Source organism: Octodon degus, unplaced genomic scaffold, assembly GCF_000260255.1.
Source record: "Octodon degus isolate 3935 unplaced genomic scaffold, OctDeg1.0 scaffold00090, whole genome shotgun sequence".
NCBI classification, from domain to species: Eukaryota; Metazoa; Chordata; class Mammalia; order Rodentia; family Octodontidae; genus Octodon; species Octodon degus.
This window is the reverse complement of record NW_004524666.1, coordinates 10,455,354-10,473,093: the sequence shown is the minus strand read 5'-3', so window position 1 is coordinate 10,473,093 and position 17,740 is coordinate 10,455,354. Positions and strand designations below refer to the sequence as shown.

At 40.2% G+C, this 17,740-nt stretch overlaps 1 protein-coding gene and 1 pseudogene across 3 annotated transcripts in view; both read right to left on the bottom strand.

The window, feature by feature from the left end:
- Slc16a10 (solute carrier family 16 member 10) overlaps nucleotides 1-17,740 on the bottom strand; it is a 130,868-nt gene that overhangs the window by 12,496 nt on the left and 100,632 nt on the right. The window contains exons 4-5 of one of the 3 annotated variants that reach the window (XM_023722304.1): nucleotides 14,523-14,553; nucleotides 5,568-5,650 (exon numbers count right to left, since the gene is read on the bottom strand). The exons of 1 other annotated variant lie outside the window; for it this stretch is intronic. In XM_023722304.1, the coding sequence (XP_023578072.1) occupies nucleotides 14,530-14,553 (24 nt within the window). In that variant the 3' untranslated portion in view covers nucleotides 5,568-5,650; nucleotides 14,523-14,529. Of the gene's footprint in view, nucleotides 1-5,506; nucleotides 5,651-14,522; nucleotides 14,554-17,740 lie in introns of those variants that run through there. One more of the 3 variants, XM_004637498.2, reaches the window with a different exon arrangement.
- LOC105743005 lies at nucleotides 3,025-3,807 on the bottom strand (annotated as a pseudogene).

Below are 17,740 nucleotides of genomic sequence, written 5' to 3'. Positions count from 1 at the left end.
GGGAAAAAAAGCCAGAAGAAAGGGGAGAGAGAGGCGCAACTCAGGGCTCCAGCGCTGTGTCTTCTCCTGCCCTGCTGTGTTCACAAGACAGAACCTGTGGGTGGCTGCATCAGCCACAGAACAAACAGTAAGAAGTTCCTGCTCCTTCCCTGTTGTCTGTGAGATGCAGCCGCTCCACCCGTGTCAGCATGCTCTACTAGGTGCCACAAACACTGCCCTCGATTTGCACGCGAAACACTAGCTAAGGCCTAACAGCAGCCATGTGTGGCTAACCTTTCATCTGCATTGAAGCATGCGACCCACAATCCCGACTTCACTCATTGCCATACCACTGCTGACCACATAGGAGAAGTTATAAATTTTCTTATAAATTACTTAAAGTAGTCAAGTATTAAAATGTGCCCTCCAAATGTCCGTCCCATCTGTAAGAGAAAAAAATCTTTCAAAAATTGTTTGGGAGTTGGGTGTAGGGGCAGATACCTGTAATCCCAGTGCTCTGAGGCTGAGACAGGAAGATTCCAAGTTTGAAGTGAATCTGAGCAACAGAGCAAAACCTTGGCTCAAAATAAAATTAAATAAAATGTGCAGAGTATGGTGGTACATGCTTATAACTCCAGCTCTCTGGAAAGCTGAAGCAACAGGATTTTAAGTTTGAGCTGAGCCTGGGCAATTTAATGACTTAGAGAGACCCTGTCTTTATTTATTTATTTATTTTTGTATTTTACAGAAGGATCTACAGGGTGTTCAGGGTCTCACTACTAGATCGGACTTGTAGTGATCTGCCTGATTACAGCATCCCAAGAGCTGAGATTACAGGCACACACCATCACACCCAGTCTCAATTGCCATCTCAGTATACCCCGGGGGTGCAGCCAGCATGGCAGGCCCAGGAATTGAACCCCCAAGCCCCTGCACCTGCTTGAAGACACTTCAGTCCGCTGAGCTATTTGGCCGGCCCTTGAGACATTGTCTTAAAATAAAAATTTTTTTAAAAGAAAGATAAAAGGCTTTGGATACAACTTAGTGCAAAGGGTCTGGGTTTACCTCTTGTACCAGGGAGGGAGAGAGAGAGGGAAAAAAGAGGGAGAGGGAAGAAGAAAAGATGTAACTCAGTGCTAGAGTACCTGCCAAGTATGTGCAAAGCCCTGGGTTGGATTGCTAGCACTACAAAAACTACCACAACTTCATTCACTGCAGCAGGGCCCCGTGATCCCTCACCTGGGCCACTTATCATCTAACTGTCCTTCCTATTCCGCATTCTTGCCTCCCCATAACACAGAGCAAAATGTAAAACCTGACCAACATTCTCCAATAATGGCCCCCGTACTTAAAGTACAATCTCCCCCTCTTGACTTTAGGGCCTGGATAGCTGGTCCCCCTAGCTTTACACCCTCTCGATGCCAGTCTCCTTGTCCTGTCCCAAAGACACCCAGCGTTCTCCTTTCTTCGTCCAGGAGCACAGGGACTGTGTCTGTCCTGGGTGTCTAAACTCTCCAGGCACAAGAGGCCTTTTGAACAATTAAAACTAAAAGTCTGTAGTACAACAAATATTCTCTAGAGGGCTCTCTTGACACTGAAGACAGCTAAATGACTACAACAAACAAGGATGCCCACAAGCAGGCATTGATAAAGGGGGGAATAATGACCATAAAATAGTAACAGCCTACCTTCCTTGTACTGTGTGACCAGGCTCTTTCCTCTCATTATCTGCCTGGGCCTACATAAACACAGACACCCCATAAGGTAGCTTCTCTGTTGTTCAGTGTTCATATGTGTAAGTGGAAATAAGGACAATCACTCCCTTAAAGGACTGGGACAAAGATTAATGAGAAAACTCATGTAGAACACTTAGTTTATGATCTGGCACGTGAAGTGCTCAACAAACAGTAGCTGTTAGTGTAGTCAGTTTGCAGAATTCACTTATATATAATAAATGCCTCTTGCAATCATTTTCCTGTTCTCAAGTTTTTCCTCTTTTTCAAGGCACTGTTGAAATCCTGCCTATCATCTAGAACATTACATGGACATGCTTAAGCCCTGAATCCCAAGTCCTTTCGGCTCTTCTTACCTTCCCTCCAGCGTTGGATATGGGCGTCTATCTTTGCAGTTACTCACGTGACTGTCATCAATCTTCTGTTCCCACCACTTCACTGAAGCCCCTCTCTGGAGGGCCACTAATGCTTCCTGACTGCTAAATCCAGTGAAAAGCTTTTAGAGTCTCCCTAACTCGCTACAGATACTGCTGGACACTCCCGTCCCTACAGTCTATTCCCCAGTTTTTCATTCCAAGCAGGTCCCTGGTCCTCAGTTCTGCTGATATAGACCATAAATGCCAAAGTCTGACAGGTCTCTTCTCCAGACTCCCCACTAAACTCCAAACTCAACCTGACTTTTTTTTTTTTTCAGAAGCCTTGTTATAGTTTAATGCACATTAACTAAAATGTATACATTTTTAGTGTTGATGATAAATGCAATAATGACCTGATTACACTTTTAGCATTCCTTAAAAAAGCACATTAAGCTTCAATATAGAAATATCTAGGTTACGTTTAATGTGTGCTCAGGTAATAATCAGCGTGGCTCACTTTTGATCTCACACATCCTCTCCTCAGGTATGGCCCATCTCTAGCATTCTTGGAGCAACTTTTGGCTACGTGGCCAGCCTTGTTATTTCACCACTCTGGATATACTGGAATAGAAAGCCACTTACATACAAGAGCAATTAACCGGAGCAAAGGGAGAAGAGATTCCATAAGGACTGTGCACAAATGTATATGGTCAAAGCCAAGCAGTTCCATTCACAGCACTGTTTTGTTTTTTTCTCATGTAGTTTCAACATACGATTGTAGATTTTTAAAATATGAAAACCCTGAGATTGTACCTTCTAGTTGAAATAAAGTATTTATAATAGATTGTGGCTTCAGATTCTGTTTGCTGCTTATTAGACCTTTAAAGGACATTCTTAAAGAACTTTACAGAATGCTGAGGGCAGGATTTTTGTTTTCTTTCAAGTTTTAAACTGCTTCATTGCAAGAGGTCTGGGTATTGCCATGCCGTAGCATTTCCTATGCTTTCCGAAAGAAGCTGACAGTTTCCTTGGCTACTAAAGATGTTTTTCATGTAATCAAGCAACAGTCTTGATCCCATTCTTTTTTTAACTATAAGTTTCTTTGGAGTTCAAATGGCTATGATAGATTCATCAAAAACCATCTGCAACCCCATCTGGGTTAAAGCTGATCATCCCCCAAGCAGCACGCTCCTGTCTCTTTTGCTAGTTTCTGTCATTGTTCCACACATATCGATTTTTCTTTCATATCATTCAGTCTTGCTAAAGTTTTGGGGTCATCTCGGAGATGGATCTGAGTTCCTATTAATAAAAAGGGGACGTCTGGTGCACACTCCTTAAGTCCTGGTACCTACTCCTCTCACATTTTGGAATGAGGCTGGATTGAGCACTGAGAAGCATATAAGGAAGATGTCAGTCACAGGGTAGAATAAAGACCTCAGACGATCATAGTCTTCCTATCCCGCCGTGTTATAGAGTCCCAGGAGGTACTGCTTGACCCCCACAGTGATGCAGACTGAGTAGTGGTCGAAGATGGTGGGCACCTACTCCTGGAGGAAAGCACTGTTGGCGTAGCTCATCAGCAGACATGTCTTGCCCACCACCATGCACTTGAGCAACAGTGTGCCGGGCCATGAGCCGTGCTGTGGTTGGGCCTCCAGGCATGGTCCCTGCGCGTCCCCACGCCAGCTGGGCTTAGCCCCAATGTGCCTGGGGAGGGTACCACCGATCCCCAGCCCCATGCCCTGTCCCCACACCTGCCCTGATCCCCATACCTGGCACCCGCCCTCCTGGGGAAGCTCCACCCAATCATAAGACTGGCGGACCCCTGGGAAGACAGCCTCAACCTGACTGTCTTACAAGCACCACACATTTCACATGGGAAAAAAGAGATCATCCTTTGGAGATTTACTGAATTACTGATCCTTTAAAAATAGGGAAACCATCTACTTTGTTAGCCACACCACAAAGCTCAGGCCCAGTTTAAGTGGCTCTGTCAACCACTTGTTTTCCGTAGCCCTAGTTTGCTATTTGATCCCAGTCTCTGCCCTGGTTTTTCCTTCATAGAGTACTTCAGCAATTGCCAGCTATTCTCTGTGCCTGCACTTTCTAAATAATAGCTTTGGAATTTAATTCCCATGCTATAAGATTCACCCATTTTAATTGTACCATTCCATGTTTTTTAAAATTGTACTCCAATGTTGTACAACTACTGTCACCAAAATTTTCATTGCCCCAAAATAAAACTCCATAGATAGTAGCAGTTACTATTTCCTCCAGCCCTGACAACCACCGCCCCACCTTCTATCTCTACAGATCTTCTACTTGTGGCCACTGAAATTAATTCACTATGTGACATTTTGTGACTTCTTCAACTTTTGCCCCCCCATTCCAGTCTACCCTTTCACAACTACCATGTTGATTTCTATGAAACACACAACTTACATCACTCCCTTGCTTAAAATCCTTGAATGTTTCTACTAGACTGCAGAATAAATTTAATCCTTTTTTATGCACATACAGGCAATTTCCACCTGGTTATTTACCTGGTCAATCCATCTACTTACTATTTCTTCTTTAGTCCAACCCAACATTTTGTTTCCCAGACACGTACACTATCTACACCTCCAATTCCTTGCCCATGTGGTTTACACTGCTTCAAACACCTTTCTATGTAACTACTGCTCATCCTTTTAATTTTTTAAGAATTTTTTAATGTGCAGTGCTGGGGACTGAACTTGGGACCCTGGGCATGTCAAGCAAATGCTCTACCATTGAGCTATACTCCCAGCTTTTTAACTACTCAACCTTTTAACACTGCTCACTCCCTACTAGCGACTCAGACTTCCCCAGAGCACCCATCTAGCACACTCATTATTTCACCACGCTGCAACAGTTTTATCTGTCCCCCATGGAGACCTTTACTACTTATTAGTTGAAGATCAAAGCACTACCTTTCACATAACTGTAGCACTTAGCAGCATCTGACATGAAGTAGACTCTTAAATACCTGCTGACTGTCAGTAATGATCTTGGAATTAGCAGTTTGCTTATGCATACTTCCTAACACCCAGCAGGCAATTTTTAATAAGCTCAAAAGTCACACACACAAATTCAAATGTCCCCAGATACAGCAATGGGCATTAGGTCTGCATGTTACTATAAGAGCAATGCCAAAAATAAAGAATCCTTTGTGGAAAAAAGCAATGGGGGAAAGAAATTTTGGTTTGGTGGAGTTCTTCATAAAACAAAGATGCCTGTTGTTTGCCAATTTCGCATATTCATAACTCAAACTCATAACTGATTTTCTCTTTGAGAAACTGCTTGCAAAAATTATGCTATAGAAAGCATTTTTCACTTTTATAAAATTTAAACATTAGTGTATACTTGAGCAATGATGGAATAATAAATTTATAGGGGAAGGAAGGTATAAGAAGGTACCTGTAGATAAACCTTCTTCACACCAGGCACATAATCTGCAATCCTGCCAAAGAGAAGCCGTCCAACTCCTGAAGTGATACCAATGCTCATGAGAACCACTTCTTTATTTTTTTCTTCTTGAAATGTTTCATTCACATGTTTCATCTGTAGACCAAAGAAAATGCAATCTTAATTGTGATAGGAAAGCTTTGAGAAGTTTTGAGGTTTTGTATTAAATGTTTGTCTCTCTACAAATGTTAGGGGCTGTCACCCCTTCCCAAATTAAAATGTTTCTTGTATACTTTTTCATGAGAACATATAAATAATATCTAACAGGACACGGCTTACATAATAAGAAATGAATTTCTGTGAGGATTGTTTTTCAGTAAAGTGTTACCAGCACACATCTTATAACACTAAACCATTCATTTGCCAAAAGAAGAGATCTTTGAATGTCCCACATATCTTCATACAGTTTGCTCAAGGTTACCCAGTGACCAAGCATATCATCTGCAAAGCATATTTAACTGAAGGACAGTTAACACATCATTTCTGGAGTTTTATTTCTGCTAGAGGGAACGTAGCCAAACTGATACCCCTGAAATAAATTATAGCATAGCTTCCAAGAAGAGAGTAACTAAGTTCCCTAGTTACTCATCTGTGTACCACTAGAAGAGCTAAAGATACAGGAAAAGTTTCACATATTGGCTAAAGGTCTTAAGCCCTATAACTTTGAGTAAGTTTGAAATCTTGGTTTCCTTGTCTCTAAAATGAAAATAGTAATAGTACCTACCAAGGATGATTGTGAGGATTAAGTAAACTATCTTGGTAAAGAACTTAGGAGCTGGGGCTGTAGCTCAGTGGTAGAGCATTTGCCTAGTAGATATGAGTCCTTAGGTAGATCCTCAGTGCTGCAAAAGGGGGGTGGGGAAGAATGCCTGGTATGCACTTAATGATCACTCATTTTAGTCCCTCCCCCCTTTTTAAAAGGACCTTTCAGGGAGCAGTTGCTCTGGATATGGAAGGTGGAGGTGAGAGATCAAAGGGCCCCTTTCCCTCCATTTACTGAGAACATTCTAGGCTACAGACAGTGGAGAAGCATATTTTGCTTGACTTTTCCTAACACCCCCCTAGCATATCACTGTCCCTTACAACAAACCCTGGCTTGAGTCACAGAAGTCTAAATTGCCCTTCAAACTCAGACCCAATGTGGCAGTGCTGGGCTTTCTATATGTCATCTCCCTCTCTACAATACTCCCATTTTATGGGGTTTTGTTTCCATTTCACACTTTTCAAAGGAGATTTTGGTTAGGTTCACCTCCACGTATCCTTTAAACCCGTTTGTAAATCCCAAACCATCTTTTTTTATCTTCCCTTTCAAAATTGGTAACAGTTCTGTCTAACTTCTGTTTTCCGATTGGTACAGGATAATCCTCTTAAGTATGGCTTTAATCTCATCAATCCCTTATTCAAAGGCTGCCCAGTTACTACTTATACTCCTTAGTTTGGTATTCAAAGCCCTCTTTAATCTGTTGTTAATATATCTTTGTATATTTATTACCTACTGATCCCTAGCTCAGAGGAAGAAAATTCAAATGTCTACATGACCTATGAAAATAATATAAAAGTATGTGAAGACACAAAACAGACACACTTGAGTTATTATCACCAATGTTGTCAATTCTACTTCTCAGCCTCTTTAGTAGGAAAAAAAAAAAAAAAACAGAATTCTGGATTCTGTGTGGAAATGTTGACACCTAACTGAAATTGGGAACACTCTGTGATCCTGTCCTACAAAAGCCAAACAAAACATGTGTGCAAGCTGCATTAAGCCAGCTTTGATCTTCGCTGTAATCCCATCTGGCTCAGCAGGACAGGTTTATTCAATGTCCCTTAAGCACACTAATGTTCAGTGGTCTCGTCTACCCTTCAGCCTTCCTCACTTCTTGCTATTGCCTAAAGCTGCTGTTCAGAACCTTAGGAACTGTATGTTTCTTCCCAGCCTCACTCACGTCTCACTCTATCCATTCTTTTGCATAAATTCTTCCAAGTCGAATTAGACATTTGTCCACCCGTCTGTTTTAAAGGCACATCAAAGTCAACATGCCCTGTGTCAAGCTCACATCTTCTTCACAAGAAGATGTCCTCCTCTCTTTGTCCTCCCCTCTTTTTAGTCAACACAACTACTGGCAGCCTTCATGAAGCTGAAGCAAGGGAAGACTAAGGCAGGATGGTCATGAGTCTAACACAAGCCTGGGTTATGGAGTCAGACCATTTCAAAATCATGAAACAAACCCAAAAAGTCAAACAAAAAAAAATAATTTGCTTCATTTAACTTTTTTTGTTAAACGTGGTTACAATTTAATTTCAAAGTACAATGAAAACTGGGAACGGTGGCACATTCCTATAACCCCATTACTAGAGGTGATGAATCAGGAGGATCACAAGCTTGAGCCTAGCCTGGCCGGGCATTTAGCAAGATTTCATCTCAAAAAAGAAAAAAAAAATATTTTAAAGGATGAGGGATATATCTTAGTGTGAAGGAAGGCTGAGGCAGGAGGATCAAAAGTTTGAGTCCTGTCTTAAAAATAAAAAAGACTAAAATATAGTTCTGTGGTAAAGAGCCCCAAGTTTGATCTCCCACTACTGGAAAAAAAAAAAAAAAGTAAAATGTGATTCACCTTAAGGAAATTCATTTTTGGCTGCAAAGAGAAGAGTGATGCTACTGAAAGTGAGTTTAGGTTCTAGGAAGAGTTAAAAGAGATTATAGTAATGACCTGATCTAAGATTGGCATGATACAAAGCATATTCCCGGACTTAACTTGGAATTTGGAGAGTGTAATGCATCAGTCCACTTTAGGAGCACCAAAAGGACCTACAGCATTACAACTTTCTCTTTTTCTCTTTCTATGGTGCTGCTGGGCATCTAATCCTGGGCCTTAGGCATGCAAGGTCAGTACTCTACCACAGAGCTACATGTCCAGCCCTATGACTCAGAAAGAAATATTCTTTAAATATCTATAGAAGACTAAATTTATTAGTCATTTTTTCAATGACACTGTGAACACCTGTCTGCCAATTGCTATTATTCTCTGTAAGTGGTTTATTTGTGACCACCCCCCCCGGATCCTCCTCTACTTCGTAATTTTTATAAGAAATAATAGAGTGAACTATTTGGGAACTTTTGAAAGAGGGTAAATTCAAATTAGGCCTAAGTGGAAGTGTGAGTTCTCAAGTATAGAAGCCATTATTTCAGCAGATTGTCATTATTGTCATGATCATTTAAATAAAGCAAACTTCAAATACTCCCTCTTCTACTGCCTCACTAAAAACTGAAAGTTTCTTGGCTCAGGAAATGAAGGAATCTGGGGAAGAGCAGATTCTGCAGGCTCTGGATCTGCGTCCTTCAGATTTGTTCTCACTGAAAGACCAGTCCTTGAGACGTGTGATGTGCTTCACCTCTGGCCTGGGCCTCTCATGATGGCTGCTGTGTGTCGTATGTATTTTGGCCCATCTTGCACCCTCTGGAGACTGGTAGGGGCTCTTTTTAGCAGAAAGCTTAACATTGAACAAAAGCGGTATTTCTAATGAAGTCACATGAGTAGAGACATAAAAATGTTGAGCAGATATTTTCATGCTCAACCTATTCATAAAACCAATACAAAACCTATAATAGAATCCATGACCCATGAAGGTGGTAATACTGTTTAAAGGTTAACTTCGTCAGAGTGTAGCCCAGAAGTAGAAAACTTGTTTAGCATCTTCAACACCCTAGATTCACCCCTAGTGCCAACAAATAAAGTTAGACTTTACTTGAATGCACAAGCATCCTTGGGTCTATCTTGTCAAAAATGTGTTTCATTCAGGCATGAATACCTCTAGAAGACTAGCAAAGCCTTTGCTGATTGACACCTTAAACACCTGCTAAAACATTTTGCCTTCATTCAAGCAGTAACAGCTTTTGCTGACCACAGCAGCCAGATTGTACGAAAGTCTATTGTTCTGTTATCTAATGGTGATTAAAAGCAACACTTCCAAGAATATCTGTTCATTCTATATCCATGAGCGAAAGGACAAATCACTCTATTTTTCCTTCCTCTTAACATCTCCATCCCTGTATAGAACACATTTTTTGGCCAGCCAACTAAAGGCAGGCACTACAGCTCAAAAGTAGGCCCCACTTTTGAGAGGTCAGAGGCAGCACCCTATGAAAGCAATAATCTCACAAGAATGGCCTCTGTCCTAGCTCCTATCTTCTCCCCTGGTCAGTGTAATAAAACCCAGTGGTGATATGTGGAGGACCACCTGAGCAGCTCTCCTTGAAAGAAGAGCAACTGTTTCCATTTTGACTGAGCCTGACCCTATTTCCTCATATTGTTATGTACAGAGCTGGCCAAGACTTCTGTTTATCCTTCAATTGGCCTTAAGCAATGTATATTGATCTAGCTGAGGTGTTGGTGATGGGCTTTGAAGGTGGAGTGCATGTTTCCCTGGTGACCTATACCTGCTGCTCTTTAATGTGAGCCAGGTGGAGACAGGACGGAAGAGCTAATGCAGGATGGTAGAGCTAATGCTCCGCACTGCCAGCTGGGATTGAGCCTCAAAATAGAGGCTATGACTTCCTGGGGCTTGAAAGACTACATCCAAGCTGAAGCACCAGACTTCCCAAAACAGTAGGTACTATCTCTATGGCAAATAGTATAATGCAGATTACTCTCTGCATATCCTCTCACATATGGCAGAGGTAAATGCAGGCCACCCACTTAGCTCAGCTCACAGCAGTCACCTACTTCCCACAATTCTCAATCAATCCTCCTCAAGCCACTCCTCCACTGAATAAAACCAGATGAGGCCCTGGGTCACACTCTTGGTTCTGCAAAGCAACTCCATGGCTGGACTTAGAGTCCCTTGACTCCCTGATGATTGAAAATATAATTTAGTGTCTTTATTTTCACCATGGGTTGCATTGAAAGTGGTAGATTGGAATCAACTTGATGGGATTCCCGTAACGTAACTTTGGGATTACAAATATTGGCTTCTTGGACCGAGACGAGGATCAGGAAGTGACTCCTACAGTGATACACACGTGCAAAGCAAACACTGGGCAAAAGGATGGGAAAAATCACTGCTGTACTATAAGATTATTTAGCTGTGCCATTATGGTCATTAGCATTACACTTACCCTCCCTCAAACTTCTACTTGAGGGGCAACTGCTCTTTTGCTTAATATTTTTCATGTAATATAATATAACTTTAATGCACCTAAGGTAGAGTGTCTTTGGAGAACAGTACGTAATTAAAGAAGAAAGGCAAGTACTGGACCACCTTAAGATAAAAATAACTGTCTTACAGCAGATTCAAAATGGCTGCTGACCCAGTATAAGACATTAATAAAGGCAGCACTGCAAGGCCAGAAAAGCAGGGTGAAAGTAGGTCCAATGGGGGTATGACAGACTATGTGAGGAAAAGAAGTTTTTTCAGAACTGAGCAAAAAGACAGAAGCAAAATATCTATAATTTGTATCATTCAGTGTTGCAATTAACAATACTCTTTGGGAGGTGAAAAGAGTTCAGTCACCAGACATCATCTGTCCTTTGGGATCATGCTGATTTTCTGATCATCTGTTTAGTCTTCCTGTTCATGCATATATTATCACAGGGGGTAGATGACAGACACACGTGCAATCATTTCATCTCTGGGGGAATAAACTCTTGGTGGGAGTGAGGTGGAATTGTGTCTTTTAAATTTATTGATACATTAAAAATGTACTAATTAAGGTCAGTGAGATGGCTCAGTGGACTAAGTGCCTGCTTAGGCAAGTGCAGGGACTAGGGTTCAATCCCTAGCACCATGTGTCCTTCGAGCCCCACCGCTGGGGCATGAGCCACCACCAAGACTGGGCATGGTGGCACACACGGATAATCCCAGAGCTGGGGAGGCTGAAAACAGGAGGATCACTACTGAGTCCGAGATGCACAGTGCGACCCTGTACCAAACACATATTTTTAAAAGTATTAATAAATGCTACATGGTATTTCCAGTGATTATTGGATTCAAACTGATTTTTTCACCTTCCTACTTTCCAATAAGGGATATAAATTCACAGTATTTCTCATTGCCATTAGCTCCAAGTTTCTGCTTCTCATGTGCTCCACTTTTGAGATAATTTCTAAGAACACATCCATCCAACATTTGAAAAACTATTCCATAAGTCTGGGGGACCATTCCATTTCAGTATACTTTTTTAGAAAGATAAAGTCAAAGAAAAAAGCCTGGCTCCTTTAAAACACGGACTTACATCTGAAAGAGAGTAGAAAGCCTGTTAGAGTGGTTAATGGATAATGTCAGAATCTGCTGCAAATCAAAACTTCACACTACCCTTTGACTTCAAAATGGGATTAAGGGAAATCTGAATGGGACAAGAGAATGTGACTTCTTTTTCTTTTTAAAAGAACATTGTTTCCTCTATATTTTTACTAGGAAAGAAAAAGATACAAATTAAAACAAGTGGGACATTCCTTAGAAGCGTTGCTTGAGCACTGAATACCAGCTAGACACACAAGGTGGTTAATGCTGGAAGAAAACAACTAGATATATGGGCATCTAGAACTAAGCCTTTTACACCAAAACATTGAAGTAAGACTTTATAGCCCTTACCAGATAACCACAGTTCGGGAAAGTCTCATAACATCATTTCAGTTTGTTAAATCTAGTCAATTGTGCTGGGAGACTCAAACATTCCTAAGACAAACTGCAGGGAAACACTGGCCAGTCAACATGGTTCAAAGCACTGCATCTATTGGTTCAGGTAGCTACGGCCTCCACGGCAGCTGCCCAGGCAGAGCAGACCTTTGGCCCGAGGTTCTACAAGGCACGGGGAGCTGGCTTGTTTTTTTGATCGCCAGTCTTTCAATGTCATTAAAAGGGTTTCCATGGTGTGGGTAAGGACATGTGGCACTGTTAAAACATTAAAAGGTCAGGACTGAGGAAGATGATCTGGAATGAACAGCCACCAAGTGTAGAAGAGATGACTGATCATTTGAAGAAGTGGTCTACATTTGGAAATATTTTCTAACTCTAAAAATCTTTGAAAGCCTTCATTATCTTTCCCTTTCCAGCTTAAAAAAAAAAATTCTCATGGATTAAAAAATAACACACCCTGGGCAGAGCATAATTTAGGTAAGGTTTAATAAAATGTTTTAAAGGAATTATCAACTAAAAACAATTTGGATTTAAATGGCAGCTCAAATCTTGAATTTTAAAAGTTTAAGGTAGGGGGCTGGGGAAATGGCTCAGTACAATAAGTGCTTACCTGGCAAGCGTAAGGGCCTGAGTTCAATCCCCAGTTCCACAAAAAAAGAAAAGTTTAAGGTAGCTTCACCTTAAAGTAAAAATAAATGACTAGAATTTTTAAATAACTTATAATTATTTAGTGAGCCTGTCAATCTGTGCCAGATACTTTGAAAGTTACAAAAAGAATATTCTACTGGGCACAGTGCTACACACTTGTGACCTTAGCTTCTCAGGAGGCTGAGGTAGAAGGATCAAAAATTCAAAGCTAGCCTGGGCCATGCAATGAGACCCTGTCTAAAAACTAAAAGAGGCCGGGGGGGGGGGGGGCGTGGCATAGTGGTAGGGTGCCTAACTTGCAAAAGGCCCTAGGTTCAATTCTCAGGACAAAAACTTAATCCTTTGGTTTAGATTTTTATTTTCTTCTTCTAAATGGGAATTTGACTCTGACGTTTCTTTGCATCTCCCTGTTGGAACACCAGATTCACCATTCACAGACACTTGGATCCTGGCCAGTTTGTATGAATGAAATGGCTGTTAAGGAAGCCTGGCTCTTGTGAAGGGACCAGATTGCCTCTCCCATGGTCTCCAAATGGCTGCAGGGCTCAGTCACGTCTGCAGTGCCTGGGTGAGTAGCTGACCCTGGCCCTCCAGTGGAGCGTTCAAATAAATGGCCTGGAATGGTCACAGTGCTGTGCAGATTAGGGACTCTGGCTTGTGGTTAATGCTCTTTTGAGGCATCATGTGTTGCATCTATTTGTGTTTATTTAAAAACAGGAGGAAAAAACCTAACTCACCCTAAATATATTTGTGTGACCTGAGAAAGTCTCTAGCCAATTAATGCCTTTCTTTGTAAGATAGAGATAGAACATTTTTCACATGCAATCTCAAAGAGCAAAGAAAAAACAAAACTAAAGAACTACTGAAATGAAAACTAAGTCATGAGTGATTAGTAGACCTTGTACTTCAGCAGCTCAACCAATCTATAAACCCAATATGAAACTGGTTTAAAAAGGAAAATAGGGATTTAACATCAGGCACATGCTAGGTACTGGAGGTGGAGCAAGGAGGAGGAGATGCTACCCTGTCCATGCGGAAGCCTGCGGCCTTACCTGTTTCTTTGAACAAGTAGCTGCGAGATGGAGGGACACTTTCGCATGAAATTCCCCAATGGACTGTGTAGATAGATCCAGTTTTCACCAGCCTTTCCCATACTTACTTTGGCACATCATTTAGTATAGGGGCCTCACAAAATTATATTCCCCAAGTGTCTCAAAATAAGTTTAAAATTAAATATTTTGAAATAATTATAGATTTCTTTCTCACAGACAAATTTTAAGTCTTTTAGATGTTGGGTATCTACATTTGATGGATTACTTTCTTGACTGACCAAACCATACATCATTTCTAAAATTCACTGTTAAATTACCTAGCAGTAATGAATTCAGAACACATAACAAATCTACTTTGCCTTATCAGTGGCAGCAGCTTTGTCTTAATTTACTAGTAAGTGATTAGTTTTCTACATTTCTCAGGTCTTCTCTTTTTACCAAGTTCCTATTCTAGTGTGTTGCATTTTTTCAAAATACTTTTTAAAAAAACTTTGACGAGCATGTCCTGTAAATGTTTAACTTAACCATTAAGGTGCCACAAGCGGCCCACGAGATCCTTATTCATCTCAAGTAGGAGAATGCTGGTGAATACTGCCTATGGCACAAAACTGAAATAAGGGCAAATTTTCACTAACCTGAAAGTCAAATTGCAGCAGATGTTGTGATCTGAAGGAAAATAAATGCAAGGTTAGAAAAGCGAGAAAAGCACAGATACAACTGAAAAAGGGAGAGACAAAGAGATGTTCACTCACTTAATAACTACAACAAAATAATACTTGTGAATTTTTAGAAAAGTTAAGTATATGCAAAGAGAAAACAATGCTCAAGATCAATAGTCAAGTATGCAAGAATTTTTAATATTCAACATGCAGATTTTAATGTATCGGATAAAAGTAAGCGGGATAAAAAATTCAACTACTGATTGGCATTAATGAGACTAGAGCAATTCTGTTACAGGCTTCCTGAGGGGAACAGGGAGTGCTCTTCTTTACCTCCCGTGAGACTAATAACTCCACAGTGGAGAGGGCATTGCTGCCTGCCAAACTCAAGCTGCTTCCTACCATCACTTTCCATCCCATTGTTTGCTTCGAAGAAAATACCACTACTGGAAAATGGCCTGCGGATGTGTCTGCTGGTTTCTGGAGTTCTGTAAGAGTCGAAGTCTAGTCTTACCACTGCATGCCGACACCTGAAATGCTTACGGAACACAGCACTCAGTGAATATTTGTCCAATGAATAAATAGCTAAATCTGCTCAGCTGAGTTGTAATGAGAGAAGAGAGAGAGAGAGAGAGAGAGAGAGAGAGAGAGAGAGAGAGAGAGAGCGAGCGCACCACAGCAGTGACAAGATGGAGCACCTGTTCTAAGTGTATTCTAAAGGCACTTTGGTTACTTAGCATGCAACTCTGAGCAAAAGTAAACCTCTCTGAGCCTGCAGGTGCTTACCTCTTGATGGGAGAACCAGAATCAGCGCTGCTTCTCTCATGAAAGTATACGGTGAAATTGAGTTAGAAAATGTGTGACCTAAATACCTTCATGTCCTTTTTAGAAGTTCACTGTGGAAAGGAATTAATCAATGAACTGAAACCCTTCTAGGCCACAAAACACCAAACAAGTTCAAGTAAGATGGAGTATAGTATGTATAAAATTGGCACATAGCTAATCATAATCAGTAAATCTTGGTATTTAGACTAGTAAATTATATAAAGTAATAACTTTATAGGCCAGCTTTTAATGAAAAATAGAAAAACTAAATTAAACTAGAAGACCAAGAGGAGAGGCATTCATTTCTCAGGTGATGGGCCATCTTGGTTGTTTCTAAGATTTGGCTATAACAAATTTGCACTGCTATAAAACATGGGTGTACATATATCACTATGGTGTGATATTTTCAGTTCTTTTGGGAAAATATCCAGAAGGGGAATAGCTAGATTGAATGGGATTTCTAGTCCTAGTTTTTTGAGGAATCTCCACACTGTTCTCCATGGTGATTGTACCAGTCTACATTCCCACCAACAGTGGAGAAGAGTTCATTTTTCACTGTAGCCTCTCCAGCATTTTTATTAGTTGATTTCTTTATGATAGCCATTCTTTCTGGGGTGAAATGGCATCTCAGTGTTGTTTTAATTGGTATTTCTTGAATGGCCAGAATAAAATTCAATAAATCTTTTTAAAAATTTAAATTAGAAAATTTTGATAAAATATGTGAGTTTTAAAAAAATTCTTCAAAATATAAAAACATTCTGCATTAACTAAAAAAAAAATCAAACTAACAATCAACATAATTAGAAAAATAAGCCAGAACAATGAATACAAAAGAACTGGGGGCGGGGGAGAAAGAGAAGACAAAGTAAATAAATGAAACCTTTAAAAGCCCTGTCCAATATTTATCTACTAGACTAAAAACAAGATTAAAATTTTAAGTCTGCTTATCTGGTTGCAATGCTAAGACTGAGATAACACAATTCATACAACTTGATTCTCAATTGAGTAAAAAAAGTATCCCAAACTTTGGAATCATATACAAGTTTGAAAACATTTAACAGACCCAAGGCTCTGGTCCTGTCTGAATCTTGAGTGAACACAGATAAACAGCCATTCCTGGCCCAAGATACTAAACTGGGTCTTTAGTTAAAAAGAATACTACTGTGAGCCTCACATTCTTAGGAACATGTTCATACAATAGCCTTGATACTGAGCTTCAAATATATCCCTGAAAGACAGACAACAAAACCAGTAGAACTGCTACAGTCAACTCCGAAGAACTGGACTCTTGTCTAAATGACAAAGCAATCTCCTGATTGAGTTAACCAGGGATAAATGAAAAAAAAAAAAAAAAAAAAAAAAAAAAGAACATCCCTCTAATGATTTCATTTCTTTTTTTCCCTCTAGTACTGGAAATTGAATCCAGGACCTCTGAATTGAGGTACATTCCACCCCATTTTATTTTGAGAAAGAAATCTCATCTCAAACTTAAATGTCCTTCCCAGGATGCTGAGATTATACGCATGTGCTACATGCCTGGCTTGCTAATTCCTTTTCTTACAAGTGTTTATAGTTTAGTTATAATAAGCTTCTATTTCTCTCCATGGATTCTTTTTTTAATGTTATATCTGTTCTGCCACTTTTGTAACTATGTGACTTTTGGCAGTTTAACTTTCTGTGCCTTGGTTCATTTTCCTGTCTTAAATAATAACAAACAGCACAACTGAGTAACTGATAGATTGTCTTTCAGCTCCTAAATTACTGTTACCACACACACTTCTGGGAGGCATATTTAAATATTTTATTTTAAAGTTACATTCCTAGGTAGACTCAGCTCAAGCCCTGTCTGCATGGTGCACAACCTTGTAACCCTTTCCCATTGTTGGTGGAAGAGTAAATTGGTACAACTCTGTGTATGGAAAACAGTCTGGAGATTCCTCAAAAACAAATTAGAGGTTCCATTAGACCCAGTTATTCTCCTTCTAAGTATCTTACCAAAAGAGTTAAAGACATCATACTAAAATAATGCATGCATAGCTATGTTTACGGCAGCGCAATTTACAATAGCTAAATTTTGGAAGCAGCCTATATGTCCATCAACAGATGAATGGATATAGAAAATGTGGTTTTTACATACAATGGAGCGCTACTGTGCCATAAAGAAGGATAAACTTGAGGCATTTTTAGGTCAATGAATGCACCTTGAGAACTTGATCTTAAGTGAAATAAAGTGTAAACATTGCATTACTTCATTTGTGTGAGAAATCTGAAGTATAAATAAGGGGCAAAATGGGGAAGAGATATTATGAAGTAGGAAGAACTTATCCAAATGGGAAGGGAGGGGACCGGGGAGATGGCTCAGTGGAATA